The sequence below is a fragment of the Mus musculus genome, chromosome 5 (genome assembly GCF_000001635.26).
Source record: "Mus musculus strain C57BL/6J chromosome 5, GRCm38.p6 C57BL/6J".
NCBI lineage: Eukaryota > Metazoa > Chordata > Mammalia > Rodentia > Muridae > Mus > Mus musculus.
The window spans coordinates 21,666,907-21,684,249 of NC_000071.6; the positions used below are offsets into that span (position 1 = coordinate 21,666,907).

At 45.5% G+C, this 17,343-nt stretch overlaps 1 protein-coding gene and 1 non-coding gene across 6 annotated transcripts in view; both read right to left on the reverse strand.

Moving 5' to 3' along the window:
* Window positions 1-17,343, reverse strand: part of Napepld (N-acyl phosphatidylethanolamine phospholipase D) — a 38,722-nt gene that overhangs the window by 4,006 nt on the left and 17,373 nt on the right. For all 5 annotated transcript variants that reach the window (NM_001359965.1, XM_006535712.3, NM_178728.6 and 2 more), the window contains exons 2-4: window positions 16,250-16,559; window positions 8,549-9,195; window positions 3,583-3,697 (exon numbers count right to left, since the gene is read on the reverse strand). In NM_001359965.1, the coding sequence (NP_001346894.1) occupies window positions 3,583-3,697; window positions 8,549-9,195; window positions 16,250-16,543 (1,056 nt within the window). In that variant the 5' untranslated portion in view covers window positions 16,544-16,559. The remainder of the gene's footprint in view (window positions 1-3,582; window positions 3,698-8,548; window positions 9,196-16,249; window positions 16,560-17,343) is intronic.
* Gm51277 (predicted gene, 51277) lies at window positions 6,967-7,023 on the reverse strand. The gene has a single exon (NR_162803.1). It is a non-coding gene; the product is annotated as a predicted gene, 51277 (primary transcript).

Below are 17,343 nucleotides of genomic sequence, written 5' to 3' on the forward strand. Positions count from 1 at the left end.
TCTCTATGCTGTATAATAGCTTTTTTTTTTCTTAATGGATTCGAAGTTTCTTTTTCCCTACCTACTTAGAAAGGTAACATTTAGAAGTTAAAAAACAAGTCAACTTTTCTGAACTAGTCGCCAGTGGGGAGTCTGTCTGTCCCCTTCTGTGAAGACTGTCTTCTAGGTATCTACAGAGCATGCCAGCTCATGAACCAGACAAAAGTCTTACCCTTCTAATACAGAGACCAACACAAAGGGAAATAAAAAGGGAACAAAGTGCTGGAAATGGGGTCTGTCTTAAAGACAATAATCTCAGGGGCCCTCCCAAGAAAGCCCCCTCTAAGCATACACCCAATAGCTTGGGCTGCTCAGGGCACTGTAGGCAAGCAGGTTTTCACCCCAAACATGAGGCTCCCAGGTCACGCTGTGCTGTGATTTGATTCAAATTGTAAAGGTCTTCTATAGAAATGAGCAGAGTGCACCGGACAATGTGTGGGATGAAGGCTGAGCTGTCTGTGAGGGTGAAGAGGGAGGCGGTTCTGGCTAGAGGAGGAGACAGCTTATATGTAAATATGACTGGGGAAGGAGCTGATCTAGAAAGGTGAAAGAATCCAGACAGTAGGAAGATTAAGGGACAGGAAGAGCTCCTTCACCAAGCCCCAGTTTACATTCCCCACTGACTTTAGACACAACTAATAAATCCACAGTAAAGACTGCCTGCACAGCAATTCTACTCTTTCCTGAGCAGCATCACAACAGGAATAAGGCAGCTAATGAACAGTCAGCCAGCAGCAGTTAAGGCAGCAGTTAAGCCAGAAGAATGCTATAAACTTCTATAACTTTCTAATACTCCATCTACTGAGCCATCTGTCCAGCCCCAAGCTTATCTTTCTGAATGCCTACACTTGAAATCTGCCCACGGTGTTTACTGCTTCTTAATATTGAGTCACCCTGATTCTGATCTAACCTGCAATTCTCTTCTGTGACTTACGATCCCAGCTACACAGGAGTCAACAACGTCTCTAGAAGCAACTCCTCAGACTGCCCAGCAGGAGTGCTGGGCTGCGTCTCCTCATTGCAGGATGGGGCCAGGCCTGCTGCCTGCAGCACTCAATCCTTTCCAGGAGTGATGAGAAAATCAACAAAATATAAAAGCCAGGAAGCTTTTCTTGGGGCTTAACATATAATGTGGGTATTTTCCTCTCTGTTTATTTCCTGCCTGCAGCTATGTTTAGAGGGTCGCTGACAGCGTTCAACCAACTACTAAATAATTAGGTGTTGCAGCCTATTTGATCACACTGTGAATCCCAAGATTGTGTTATTTACTGAAAAAACCCTGTTTCTAGTTGTGGTGTGGCTCAACCTTAGCACACACCTTTCATCCCTCTGGCTGGAATACAGACACATCCTTACTACACACCTTTAGTCCCAAACAATGAAGGTAACATTAGTTTGTAGAAGGAAGCACCCATGTTTGAAAGTGATGTCTAATTGAATGGCAGAAAAAGTGATGAATCAGAGAAAGTTTTGACAGAATAGGATATGCCCAGCTCTCAGAAGAGAGAGGAAAGGGAAGCTACTTAAGAGAGCAGGAGAGAGAGGGGGGGGGGGAGGGAGGGAGGGAGGGGAGAGAGAGAGGGGGGGGGCAGTTTTAAAAGAGGACAATCAATCCCAGCACTCGGGAGGTAGAGGCAGGAGGATTTCTGAGTTCGAATCCAGCCTGGTCTACAAAGTGAGTTCCAGGACAGCCAGGGCTACACAGAGAAACCCTGTCTCAAAAAACAAACAAACAAACAAACGAACAAAAAAGAGGACACTCACACAGAGACAGGTTATGGGAAGAACAAGTTAGATACAGGTGAAGACAGAATGAGCCAGCGAATGAGAAGGAGCCAGAAGATTGGAACAGGTTGCTAGGGTTAGTGTGAAACCAAGTAGAGCAATTCAGGAGAAAAGAGCAAGAAGCCAGATTGAATCAAGTCAGATTGGAGAGGAATTTTGAGCTAAGACAGCTGAGTTGAACCAGCCAGGTAGAGATGAAAAAGAACTACATAAGGGTGAACTTATTCAGTAGCCAAGTCTCAGAGGCTGAAAACATTCTAGGCCTAGATAAGATTGCATGGAGGCTGGAAGCTTCCAAGACCAGGCATAGGTTAGAAGACAGAGGTAGTAAACCTCGGAGACAGCAATTACATCAGGCAAACAAAAGATAATTTTACAATTCAGGCTTTTACTAAGCTTTATTTATACTGTATTCTTCGAGACAATTCAGCACGATGTTTGAAGGCTTAATAGTGAAATGGGTCTTGACATCTGAGGTTTAGATCTTCTCCCTGTCTCTCCATCTCAGCAAAGAGCCCTCCCTCGTGACTGCCCATCACTGAGGCTGAGTCGTCAGGCTTTCCTTTACAAAGGCTTAATAAATACTACTATTCCATCTAGGTCACTGACAGGATACCCATGGGATGTCCACACACACAACCACACAGAGATGGCAGAAGAAACTGCCATCAAATGGCAGTATACGCATGCAACAGGTTGCCTCTTGCCAAATGCACACATGTCCCTCTGGTGGGGGTGGGGAAGCCTTCCTCCTGGCTCTGTAGGTTGTCACTTATTGCTCCATTCCACCTCCAGCAGCATGGTCAATGACCTGCGGCATTACACAGGGTTATTTTATCATAAAACAGGCACTTTAACTAGGGGTTAGGGAAATGAACAGGGAGTGTATTAGGTAATTCTGGAACAAACCATATCTTAGGAAGGATCAGGCCAAGAGCAAGCAGAACAAGAAGGCAAGCAAGAAAACATTGGGTCTCTGCAGAGAGGTGCTAGGAGATAGAAGGAGCCTCAGTGTGCCAAAGAGAAGTTGACTTCTAACCCCTTCTAGATCCAGACTTGCCTGACCCCAGAACCCAGGCTGGCAGCAGAGCTCTGGGGATGAATCCCCTAAGAAAGAGTCCGTTCTTCTGATGTAGTTCAGGACTAAGCCATGTTTACCCCAATGTCAGAGATAACAAGCACTGAATCAAGTTAACTGGATAGGTTAGATGCTTCTATTCCGGCTGCCCTCCACCACCCACTCTCCTGCTGAACAACTCCTCACTTCTCCAGTGTGTGCTGCCCCCGTTATGTTCTGCCCCTTCCTCTTCTGGAAAGATACCTTCCTTCTTGCCACATTAAAATTTGCATCTTCCATGAAGCAATTCCAGATCCCTCCCTGTGTCTGAGACCAATTTATCTGTCCTACAGTATAGCATTTCTACCTTCCAGTAAACAAGCCATGTTCATGGGTTCTAGCTTCTGCTAGAGCACAAGTCATCTGGAGAGTGAGCCATGACGATTCATGTTCTACATCACACAGAGATAACTGAAGAATCAGACTAAGCAACAGCACACCATGCAGGTTTTATTCAAACTGTGTTCAAGTATTATTTTACTAATAATGACACGCCAGTTTATGCGGTGACTGTTATAATTGTATGGAGTTTGATACCACAGTGTTGTCTCTCAAAGCCAGAACACAGCAATACCTAAATCCCACCAACAGCCAAACACACAATCAAAGCTAGCTTGTTTGTTTGTTTAAATCAAACTTACCTCATTAGCTAAGGCAAACGTCCCCCAGTGAATCGCCACAGATCTCTTTGTTTGAAGGTCAATGTGAATCCTTACAGCATCTTCTGGGTCTGCATGCTGGTATTTCATAAACCACCTGATGAAATACAGCCATTAATTAATGCAGTGTTTGCGAACAGCCAAATCCAAATGATTGCTTCATCTAATCAACACTGGATAGTCTGCATATCTGGAGAGAGAGTTGTGCAGTTAAGAGCATAAACTACTTTTGCAGAAGACCTGAGTTGTTTCCACATCAGGCATCTCACAAGTGCCTATAACCTCAGCTCCAGGAGATCCAGTGCCTCTGTCTGACCTCCTTGGACACTTGCACACTCAGACATACACACAGACATACACACACATACACTCAGTTAAAATTAAATAAGCCGGGCAGTGGTGGCACATGCCTTTAATCCCAGCACTTGGGAGGCAGAGACAGGCAGATTTCTGAGTTTGAGGCCAGCCTGGTCTACAGTGAGTTCCAGGACAGCCAGGGCTGCACAGAGAAGCCCTGTCTCGAAAAACCAAAAAATAAAATAAAATAAAACTTAAATCAAAAAGATTCCTCATGGGCTGGTGTGATGGCTCAGCGGTTAAGAGCTCTGACTGCTCTTCCAAAGGTCCTGAGTTCAAATCCCAGCAACCACATGGTGGCTCACAACCATCCATAACAAAATCTGATGCTCTCTTCTGGAGTGTCTGAAGACAGCTACAGTGTACTTACATATAATAAATGAATAAATATTTTTTAAAAAAGATTCTTCACAGGACTGTGAACGTTTGAGAATGTAGCAGCTTTTTGTGTTCACAGTTTTCACAATTTTTATTATCTGAGGATTTTATCCATGTATACAATGGTTATTTGTACAGCCTCCACTATTCCTTAGGTTGACTCTATGTCAGTGCGCCTAAGACCGAATCACCGGCAGACACAGCAACAAGAACAAGGTACCTGACACCAACCACTTCTTAGCCATTAAATTCACACCACACTCATTTGGAAAACCTACAATAAAAAGCTACTCCGTGATTCTGATGTAACTACCTTGGGCTGGGACACTAGCACTGGGCTTCTGCAGCCAGAATTGAGAATTCCAGGGGGGCACACACAGTGATGAGAGGGAGCCCCAGAGCAAGTCTGGAGGCGTCAAGACTTAACTGTAAGACAGCAAGCAGGGCTGGAGAGACAGCTCTGCAGTCAAGACTGCTGCTCCTGCAGAGGACCTGAGTTCGGCTCCCAGCACCCACATCAGGTGGCTCACAATGGCCTAGAACTCCAGCTCTAAGGAAGCAGACCCTCTTCTGACCTCTGTGGGCACCCACACACAGGCATTCACTCACACAGACACAAAATTATGCACAAATATTCTAAATAAAATCTTACGGTGGCACACACCTTTAATCCCAGCATTCAAGACGCACAAGCAGGCAGATTTCTGAGTTCAGGACCAGCCTAATCTATAGAGATAGTCTCAGGACAGCCAGGGATACCCAGAGAAACCCTACCTCAATAAAGAAATTATACACTCATACACGTATGTGTGTGTGTGTGTGTGTGTGTGTGTGTGTGTATGTATATGTATATATTCAATTTAAAATCATATATATTCTAAACTGAAGCCCAGCCCATTCACAGTCAGTAAACCATTTCCTCTCAGTTCACTTTTCTCTGGGGGCAAAAAAAAGCAAAAGTCTTGTGTGTATAAACTGCTAAACAAGTGACTCTCAAGCTCTGTTTCATATTTATTTTGATTTTTACTGGTGCTATATTTTAAAAGCATGACTTTATACTTTAAAAAGCAAATACTCTGCAATGCTAGGAATGAATCAAAGAAATGTAATAATGGGTAAAGAACTGGAAGCCAAACTCCAGTTACTACAGAATAAAAATATAGAGCAGATACAAACTGACCAAATGAAAAACAAGCCGAGAGTTGGTGTATCAATCCAGGTACTGTGCACACAGACCTGTAACCCTGCCAGTCCAGATAAGGATCCTAAGTTCAAGGCTGGACTGCATTACCAAGATTTTTTCCCAAAAATAACTAGTGTACATGGTAACGTGTACAAACTTTAAAGATAAGGGACAGAAAATCCTACTGCTAGTCAAGGAATTTTACTTAAAACTTCATACAACTGGGCTGGAGAGATGGCTCAGCAGTTAAAAACAATGGCTGCTCTTCCAAAGGACCTGGTTTCAATTCCCAGCACCCATATGGCAGCTCACAATTGTCTGTCAACTTCAGTTCCAGAGGAGCTGGCACCCCTCCCCCCCCCCCACACACACATACTCGAAAGCAAACCATCAATGCAAATAAAAATATAAATCTTTAAAAAACCAAAAAAAAAAAAAAAAAAAAACACAAAACTGAAGGGTGTGGTGCGGTTTAAAAAAAAAAAAACAAAAAAAAACAGGCAAGTGACTCCACGTGACAGAGCCCTGAGAGGCCGACTGGAGCCTTAGAAGCAGCCCAGGCTCCTGAAGCACAGAGCCTTCTGGTCCCAGTTCCTGCCATGGCTACAATGCCTGTGGAAAGTTCTCTCAAATACCCTGAGCTCTCACTTCCTTGTCTATGAAGTATAAACTCTGATCCTGCCTCTAAAGGACTCGCGACGGTTGGGTTACCTAGACAGCTCGTGAGAGCATTGAATGCAGCACCTGCCCAGAGAATAACTAACAAAAACATCATCTTCAGGGGAAAAATAAATTATTCTGTATACAAAGGACACACCTGTTTAACTTTTTAAGCCGTTGGTTTAGCTGAGGAAAAAACTTTTTCTTCATATCTTTTCATCCTAATCTGCCACTCGAAACAAACGCTAGAGAGATCAAAGGGGCGCGCTCTCACGGCGCCCCACCCTTCCCAGAACTCCTCCCGGAAGAGCCCAGCCGTGTGCATCAGCACAAGGGTGATGTTTACTGTACAGCGGTCGAATGCTCCAGGAACCCACAAACAAAGCCTCTGTGTTCTCTAGCTAAGGAGTCAGGCCAGGCTAGTTATCAATCACTCGGCCTCGCTTGTTCCCGGCTCTGGATTCAATCCCCAGCGCTGCACCTGAGAAAAGCAGGAAACGCTAAATTCCAGCTGACTTAGCTACAATGTCTGGGCATGAGAGAACCCAGAGGAAGGGATGAAATATGCCCAGCACAAAACTAAAAGCCAATGGTTTTTGGTTTGTTTGGTTGTTTTTGTTTGGTTTTTTTTTTGGGGGGGTGGGTAGTTTTTTTTTTCTATAACCAGCTTACATGTGCACAGAATTCCTGAGTTTTCTTTATTTTAAAACAGTATTGACAAAAACAAAACACACACACAGAGATTCCACAATACATGTGAGCTCCCACATTTAATGTTCTTAAAGCAGGCGATGTCCCCAGCCCCGCCACTCACAGTCTAGAGAGAAGGCAGCACTGCAGAGAAGGGGCCAACTGTAAGCCTGCAGCTTGCTGCATCGCCAGACACGTGCATCACGCGCATATGCTGCAGCCTGTGCAGACCTGTTTTCATAATTATAAAGAGCTACTCTAACGTAGTGAGGAAAAACTAACACCGTTGGAAAATTATCTGTAAGTTTTTTTAAAGCCATGTTGATATTTTCAGAAGTTTCGTGAGAACTAAAATAATTTGGATGGAAAAAGCAAAATTCAAATCCTCATACTGACTTACACCGTTTCTGCTGTGGTATGTAGTGGTGGTGGTTTTCTGGAACAGGTCTTCCTGCTCAGCCTCTAAGGTTTGGGATCAGTGGCCTGTGCCACCTCATCTGGCAAGTTGCAATGGCTTTAATAATTACCAAGAATCCAGAACAGGTGGAAGTGTCTAAACCTACCCACAATGAGGACATAAATAAGATGCTAATAGAATAAAACAATAGATGTTAATAAGAAAAATGGCTTGGTGAGCTTAAAGGTTAACAAATTTGGCAGGGGATATAGCTCAGCGATCAGAGTGCTTGCCTAACATGCACAGAAAAGTAAAGCAAAAACGGTGTGTGCACATGTGTATGTGTGTGTGCACATGTGTGTGCGGGCGTGTGCAGGCCAGACGTGTGCATGCTTTCCTCTATCACTCTCCCCATGTATTCATCCTTTCCCTGTGACACACACAGCATGTGGGTGAATGTAAGTAAGAGCTAGAAGAGAGCTCACAGACCCTGTGGGAATCAATCTGGGCCTCGTGGCTTTGCCAAGGTGCTCCTCTTTACCATGAATCCATTTCCCCAGCCTGGACCTCAGTGACTGGTTAGACTGGCTGGCCAGGACCCTCCCGCCTGCATCTCCCGCTCTGTCAGGCAGGGTTCTGAGGATCCAAGCGTATGTCTCCCTGCTGGGGTCAGCATCCATTTTATTACCCAGTAAGCCGACCTCCTAGGGCACTTTGTTAGAATCTGCTCTGCTGCACTTCACCTGTACATCTGCTTGACCAATCACAGAAACCATTATCGCTCTTCCTTAAGGAGATTAAGACAGATAGGCTTAAGAAAAACAGGCGGGTTACAGGGTCTATCTGTCGTTAGTGGCAGTGTGGCCCGTATCTGCGGAGTCCAGCGTGGCTGGAGGGGGGACAGTGAGCAATGGCATGTCAGGACCAGACTCTCTGCCTGCTCACTGAAATTAAGACCATCGCAAGGACTAGCGATACAGGCCAACTCCTTGCTTTCTCGCTCTGTTAAACATAGAACAGCTGCAGGGCAGGGATTGGAAAATTCCATTCACAGAGGAAAAGACAGTTATCTCTAGAGTCATCCACGTGAAAAGGAATAGCAAGAGTTCACTCTGGCTACTGGCTCTAAGCTGCAGGGTATGTAGGCTCTGGCACGGTGCACAGGAAACTGAACGTGAATCCGACTTCAACCTCCATCAGTGATAACCAAGCCCACCACTGAAACCACACACAGACTACATCGTCTCAACAAGTTACAGCCTATAAAGCGCACACGTACGCACCTTGGTTCATAAGCTCCGATGGGAATGGCCGCAAGGTCAAAAGGACCAAACCTTTTTCCAATCTCTTCAAAAGCGGGGCAGTAGCCAGTATCCCCAGCAAAGAAGAATCGACTCCAAGGCCCTAGCACGGACCAGCTGCCCCAGAGAACCTTGTTGTCGTCCAGGAGGGTCCTTTTGCACCAGTGCTGGGAAGGCGTGAAGACGAAGGTGACCTTGTCGTGGCCAGGGACGCAGTTCTCCTCCCACCAGTCCAGCTCAATCACGTTCTCGCAGCCACATTTCTGCATCCAGTCAAGAAGGCCCAAGGGCACAAACCACCGCAGCTCGCTGCCGAACCGCTCGTTCAACGCCAGGACCGAGCCGTAGTCTAGGTGGTCGTAGTGGTTGTGACTGATGAGGACAGCATCTATCGTGGGGAGTTCGCTTATTGTACACGGCGGGCGGCGAAACCGCTTCGGACCCATGTACTGCGAGGGAGAGGCACGGGAGCTGAACATGGGGTCCGTGAGGAAGATGAGCTCGTCCATTTCCACCATCAGCGTCGCATGTCCCAGCCACGTGACTCGTAAGCCAGCCTCTCTCACTCCAGCGTCTTCAGGGTCACTGACAAAATATGGCTTAAGCACCGGGAGCTCTTTGTCAAGTTCCTGTATATAGAAAAAGAAAGGCAAACAGCAGCATTTAAAGGTAGAAAGAGATTACATCATCGCAGAAAGTATTCTGACCTAAATTTCAGGAAGTGCTATTTGGGGATAACGGAAGTCATCCAATGGACCTGGCGCTTCTGCTCTGCTCTTACACAGCGTGTACCTTGCTTCTTTCTAAGTCGCTCGCTACCACCGTTGCCTCACTGAGCTGAGCAAACCAGCCTGAGAAGCAGCCCCGTCCCTGGAACTTACAAAGCAAGCCATGGCAGTTGATGGTTAAACCCTTACTTTTTGAGAGCATAAAATTCAAAGCAAAACAGTGTGATGCCTCCTGGGGTGTGGGTGGGGAGGATCACATTCATAAATGGGTCTTCTCACTCCTTGCCCTTACAAGGCCGGCTGACACAGAAAGGGAAAAGAGACAAGGGACAAAAGGAACCAAGATGCCACCCAGATGGTCTGAGATGAACAAATTCAATTAATTCTCAAATTTTACAATTAGGGTTAGTGAAAAAGTATCACATGGTCTATTTGCAGAGAATTAAGAAGGAAAAATGTTTAAAAATAAAATGGGGGCAAAAGGAAGAAAAAGGGTGCTGGAGAGATGGCTCAGCAGTTGAGGGCACCTGCTGGTCTTTAGAGGGCCTGGGTTCTGTTCCCAGCACCCACAATAGGCTGTTCGCAGCTACCCACATCTCCAGTCCCAGGCATCTGAAGCCCTCTCCTAGCCTCTTCAGGCACGTGCAAGCATGCGGTCCACACTCAGGCACACGTCACATAAACTAAACAAGGAATGTTTTTAGAGAAAGGAAAGAAATGAATGTGTTAGGCGTGATACTAGCCACACGACAGAGATGATGACAAAATGCTCTCATATCAAGTACTGAAGCACAGCATAAAATAACATCAGCAATAGCCACCCTTTATATAGATTTTACTGTTGGAGGCTGCATTGGTTTATAAAAAATTTTAGACTTAATATAGATCAAAACACCAAAGATAAAAGCTACTTTCATCTTATACATGAGAAAGTAAAGAATTACACAGAGCTACCCTTACACACGTCAGCCAGCTGGTCTCTGTGCTTATATGCTTTCCTTCTTCAACCAGAACGTACTCTAACTCCCCCACCTCCGTGTGTGTGTGTGTGTGTGTGTGTGTGTGTGTGTGTTGCTGAAGATTGAACTCAGGACCCCACCTATGCTAAGCATGTGGTCGACTAAGTACCTTACCTTATTGAAAGTTAGAGCTCGGGGAACAAGTGTGCAGAATAAAGGGCAATAAGATCACAAAACCACAAGGAAACATTGGGGATAGTGGGTACATTCATCATCTTTACTGTGGCAATCTGTTCTGCATTAGTCAATGTTAAAACTCATCCAATTATACACTTTAAATATGTGGAACTTGTATTATGTTAACAAAACTATTTTAAAGGTTTAAGCAGAACCACATTAAACAGTGTGTTGAAATGTCTGGAAAATAACGATCCCTGAAAACTAATGCACTTTGGGTTTGCTCTATTTAAAGGCCGCCTGAAGCTTGGCATTTAGCATCATGCGAATGGCTGCTGGGCCATAAAGCCCACCACTGACCACCACTTGCAGCCTCGATTTATTCACTAAGCTAAGACATCACTGTAGATGGTTTTCAGGGGACGGAGGAGAGCAAAAGAATGAGGGTTGGAAGGTGATGACTAAATAACAAGAGTATTACATTTGGAAAAAACAGAAATGATTTTGTGTGGTTACAGATATCCATGAATATACTAGAAACTACTAAATTGTCTGTTTAATGGATCAGTTGTATAGTATGGAAATTATTTCCATACTCAAGAAATCATACTCGTCACTCAAGAAAGCATCTTATACAAAGATAAAGTAGTGATGAGAGCTGAGCACTTTTCTTCGCTGTGGTGTTTGGATGAAAAAGTCCCCCAGAGGCTCAGACTTTTAAATACTTGGTTCCCAGCTGGTGGCGCTGTTTGCGAGGTTGGGGAGGTGCGGCCTTGCTGGAGCAGATGTATCACTGGGGGTGGGGCTTGGGGCTTCCATGCCTGGCACCACTCCCAGCTCTCTGTGCTTCCTGCTTGCAGTTCCAGGTCTGAGCTCTCTGGTGTTCCCACATCTCCACAGGGATGGCACCCTGGGCCCAGATAAACCTTTCCTTTTTTAAGACGCCTGGCTGGTGTTTTGTCACAGCAACAGAACACTAACACACACATCTGTGTGCCCATCTTCCCTCACTACAAAGCAACAGCTTATATTTACAAACGAACTGCCTGGCAGCTTCCTCGGGAAACTCAAACACAACCTACAACTGAGCAGCCAAAAAGAAAGCAAAGCAAAGACTACTTCTTCAGGAAGTCAAGATGGCTGAGTGGGGAAAGTGCCCGCTGCACAAGCATGAAGACCTGAGTTCTGGCCCCCCGCCCCACATCCCCACAAACGCTGACCTCAGCACTAAATGGGCGCAAACAAGGATTCCTGAAGCTCACAGGCCCGCCAGCCTAGCTACGTCTGTGAGCTCCGGGTTCAAGGATAGACTGTCTCAAAAACTAAGATAGAGGGGGATTAAGGAAGATGCCCAATGGCACACACACACACACACACTCACACACACACACACACACACACCAGAAAAGGAAAGAAGGATTTATAAACATTTCATCACAACAGAGTTTGAAAGCGAATGTAGAACAGGAGGGAGGGAGGGAGGGAGGGAGGGAGGGAGGGAGGGAAGGGATTCTTGATTTCTCGAAGCAAACAAAGTTGCTTGTCTAGACCAATATTGTCTTGGTTAACTTTCCTTCATGGAAACTGCAAAAGGGAAAAGAATCCTAATGTTTTGGTTTCCTTGAGGAAAGGGAAAAAGGCCAGGTCAGGTGGTGCTCCACAGAGAGGGCGCTTCTAGTTCCCATTATCTGCTCCCTCGAGCTTCCCAAGGAAAACCACCCACACGCCTGTTTTGACGTAAAGACTGCTTTGATCCCAGGGAGTAGCAGTAAACTGTGGGTTGTTTTGCAGGGAATACAAATCACCCAGTGAGTGGTGATTTGTTGGTGAAAGAAAATATTGGCCGGGTGTGGTGGCGCACGCACGTCTTTAATCCCAGCACTCGGAGGAGAGACAGGTGGATTTCTGAGTTCGAGGCCAGCCTGGTCTACAGAGTGAGTTCCAGGACAGCCAAGGTTATACAGAGAAACCCTGTCTCGAAAAACCAAACAAACAAACAAACAAAAAAAGTACTGCTCTGCTCATCGGAATCCACCCTCGGAGGGGAAGACTTTCACGGAGAACCTTTTATGGTTCAAACAAACAATTTTTTAGACAATTTGCCATTTTAAACATCCAGGACAAACCCTATTATAAGCAACTCTTGGGATCTGTAGTCTTTGGCTGTACTGGAATTTTTTTTCCTGTGTCCAATGTACACAAAGACTACCTAGACATTTTGGAACAAAACAAAGGATGGAATTTTCCAATGAGTAGATAAAGGAATTGCCTGCAGCTGAAGAAAGTATAGAAAGTGTATTTTCAGACTGAAAACACCTGCTAGGGACTGACTACAGGGATGAGTACAAAAGCAAGATGTCCAGGTGAAATTTTAGAAAGTAGGTACCAGCAAGATGTCTGGGTTTGCTCAGTGTTGGAGATTCCAAGCCACCATCAAGTGGCTCTGTTGCTCTGTGCCCATGAGGGGCAGCACAGCATGGTGGGGGATCTACAGCAAGTCCCTTACATTCCTGCCCAAAAATGAAAGAAAGGAGAAAGGAATGAGAGTCCCACTTTTTCCTTCAAGGGCATGCCACCAATGGCCAGGAGACTTCCTACCGCCCCTACCTCTGAGTGCTTCTACCGATTCTCAATAGCATGAGGCCGAAGAATAAACCTTTAACACATGAGCTGTGCAGGTCAAGTAAGATTTAAACCACAGAGGAATGTCTCCCAGGACTGGGAGAGAAAGAAGGCCACACAGTCAGGGAGGAGCATAAAATTGGTTCCCATCTCCCAGAGCCCCACTCTTTTTTACCCAGCCACGCTGGGGCAGCCTGTTTGCCAATTTGACAGCATCCTCCAAGTCATGAAACTCACAAGTCATCTGTTTCCCTCCCCCTAACATGCTGCCTGCCCAGGGTTATTTTTCATTTCCCCTCTGTAGGTGACTATGAATCATAATAACAATCAGACAATGTCACGGAGCCAACAACAACACAAAGCAACAACAGTCTCTGAACAATGTGTGGCCTGTGAGCTGACCGACACACTGCCCTAATGTTCCAGAAGAGACAAACAGACAGACAGACAGACACCCGGAATGGCCCAGGGAAGAAACTCTTTCTCGCCTGACAACTAAACTGTGTATCCTGTTTCTGACCCACTTTCTTTAGAATTATCAATTAGTGTGCACATTAATCATACGTTTCCTTTACAGCACTTTCAGATATGTAGGTAAACAAATGCAATATACTGTAACATGCTATAAATAACATAATATATAATTATCCTATGTAAATATTAATTTCTTTTCCGAGTAGTGACTTAAGGCCATGATCTACTCATAAAATGACCTCCAGAAATCTGATTAAATCTGAGCTGACCTCAGGTCTCGGGCCCTCACCTACTTGTCCTGCTATTGTTTCTGTCTGGGGATTTGGGATCTGTCACTGCCCTGGGGAAATGCTCTTCCTCTCAGCATGGTTTTTTTTAATGTGTTTAAACACAAAGTTACAGTTTTCCCAGAAGTAAGGGAAGCCAGCATGCATCTCATCTAACTCTAGGCTTTCACAGAAGACAAGGAAGAGGACAGACAAGATGCCATCGGTGAGGCACACACTGGAGTAGTGCAAAGGTGTTTTCTTTCAGATTATACCGAATTCATTCTTAAGTGGCATATTCAAAGATATGAGTCCCTTTGGTATCTTTTTAATACACTGAAGAATGCAGCCATACATAGCCCTCCCTCTCACATCTCTGCTGACTCACCACTCCTCTGGTGTTTTAATACACACACAGCTGGCTGACTTAGTCTATTCATGTTTTAGCACATAACAGAGTGTGCCCGGCACACAACACATGCTCAGTAAATACCAGCTAACTAACCGAGTGAACGGAGAGACTTGCGGCCCTAAGATCCACACCAGTGCAGCCAGGGGCAGTGCTCCTCTATGGCTTTTCTTGGGTTTCCAGGAGGGACAAATATTTCCTTAAGACCCACTGGCCTGGTAGGTCCTCAGAGTCAATCCAATTTCTAGAATCTCTCAAACCTGAAGAACTACAACTGTACGTTCATGCAGCCACTGACTCTTCCAAATGAAACAGCCAGCACTGAACCTCTCACTGACAACCTCTATTTTTAGAAGCTGTGGTTCAGAACAAGGAAGAGATTCACACCAACAAAAACCACACAACTCACCATCCTGACCTTACACCCTAAGCCCTCTCCTCCCAGGTTGAATGTTTCTTCTCAGATGGAGTTCATCAAGGGGGATGGCGAGGGGGGAGGCCAGGTGAGAGGGTACACACCTGTAAACCCAGCAGTCAGGGGCTGAGGCTGGCAGATCACAAGATCAAGGCTAGTGTGGGCTATCAGTAAGTTCCAGTAAGTACCAGTAAGTTCCAGTAAGCACCAGTACGCTCCAGTACGCTCCGGTAAATTACATAGGAAGCTGAGTCTCAAAAACAAAAACAAACATGACAGTTTCCTTGTCCCTTTGCCTCATCCTAAAAAGCTCTGAATATAAATGTTTATCTATTAATCTCTAGCCTAATTCAGAAGGATCTTAAAAAAATATCGAGGCCAGGCATGGTGGTACACTCCTCATGGCACTTGATAATTTTACAAGTTTGAAGCCAGCCTGGGCTACAGATCAAAACCCCGTCTCAATCAACAAAAGCAATTTATCGGGCCCCAGGTTTAATCTGCAGCACAGCAAATATATGCATATATGTGTTTGTATACATGCATATCTATATATAGAGAGAGATATAGATATACCATATAAAGATGACTATGAATATTTCTAGCATGGAAGTGATAGAAGATTTCTTTTTTTCCCATCTCTCCCCGCTTCTAGTCCCCTTTTCTTGAGCCTTTCTGTATAGCCCTGGCTGTCCTGGTACTTACTATGTAGATCAGGCTGGCCTTGAATTCATAGATCCACCTGCCTCTGCCTCCTAAATGCTGGGATTAATGGTGTGCACCACTATTCCTGGCACCATATAAGATTTCCAATCCTATATCCTTTAAAAAAAGACAAGCAACATTTATCAAACAGATCTAATGCCAGAATCCACCTCCGCTGGCACAGTCCCCTTACCTCTTCCCACTGTAGATCAAAGCCTTCAGGAGTGCCCCTAACTCCCCAAAGGGTAGGCAGGATCAGAGTTAAAGAAAGATGTCAGGAAGTACAGGGGGAAACTAAGGAAGATTTGAAGGAAAGAAGATGCCCCTGTAATGGGAACGGTCACCCTCTCATGCACCCCTGCCAAAGCCTACCTTATGCTAAAAGGGGACAAATGACACCATAGCAAAGCTACTGTCCTTAAAGGCTAACAGACAGTCAGCCTTCACAGCTCTGCAAAGGACATCAAAAGATTTTTTTTATAGCAGCATCGGCCAAGTACAAGTATTAAAGGCACACTCTAGGTCATGGCTTACTTTGCAAGATCCATCCAAACTTCTACTTTCTAAAATGCATCATGCATTTTCTCATCTTCATCTGGAAAACCTCTGCAAAACAGTTTTCTAGGACCACCACACATACTCCAACCCTACCAGTCAGATCTGACCACTCCACCCCTCTGTTTCTAAAACACTTTACCCCAGCCTCTGGCTACAGACTGGAAAGATTGTTTACACATTCTGTGCTACTGCCCAGGACCCGCAGGGTGTGGTCATAGGACCCATTTGTTTCTTCAAAACTTACAACTATGTCTCATCACACAGAAACACCACAAATCACTAAGTAGAGGCCCATACCTCCCAGACAAACTAAGTCATGTATATGTACACAAAGCACACAGCCATTCCACACCAGCCACGTGCTGCCCACCTCTTTGGAACCTGGAACGCCGCTGTGATTCTTCTCCATTATCAGCCATCTGAGCACATTCGGGATGGAGATGTTTTTCCATGTTGGCCATGGGTTAACAAATCTCCCGTCTTTTCCTTTCTTTGATTTAGTTACGTCCTCCTCTAGTCTGTAATCCAGCTTGAAGCTTTTCCTGGAGAACCTAGAAGACACACTTCCTCCTGAATTCTGCACTGAATTCTGGCGCTTTCTCAGTGTTTCTTTTGGATACTGATAGCTTGGCGCTGGAGACTGGCTGTCCTCATACTCATCCATGTCCCTCGGCGAGAAGCTTTGAAAAGCAAAAGGAAGAAGGAAAGGGGACATTACCAAGTTTAACAAAATCAACAAAACATATTAGAAAGCACCATTCTCAGCCAATGGTATTTCCCCAACCATATGAGAGCATTTATTATGTCTGTATTGATTCAAAACTTCTGGCTGCAAAACAGGATTTTAAGATCCAGTATTTCTGCTTGCTAGAAAGAAAAGTGTTCGCCTTCCCTATCGTATCGACCTGCCAGCCAAGCCTTTCAAAAGTCCCTTCACTGTTGCAACCTAAAACATTATTTCCCTAGCCAGCGTTTAGACATAAGCGTGTCTGTGTGAGTGCCATTCTACAGAGTAAGCAGAAGTACTATTATGATCTGGATAGAAAGCCTCCCCAGCCTCCCCAAATGGCTCGCGTGTTACAGGCTTGGTTCCCAACAGAGCTGTTTTCAGGGGTGGAACTTCTGTGACGTGACTGGATCATGGGGGCTCTGCCTTCATCAGTGATGGGTCCAAAATCTCAACCAACCACTGGGAGCCGACCACTGGGCACGGACACTGGGAGCCAACCACTGACTGGGAGCCGACCACTGGGCGTGGACACTGGGAGCCAACCACTGGGCACTATGAAAGCTGGAGCCCACTGGGACAAGGCGAGGGGGGAGGGTGTGCACAGGAAAAGAGAACACGCACAACCTCTCTCTAGCCTCCTCCTCCTACACTTCAACATGCCCTTGGCCATGGTGTCAGCCTCCTCAGAGGCCCAGAAACATGCACCCCTCTAGCTTCGACCAAAACCTCTGTGA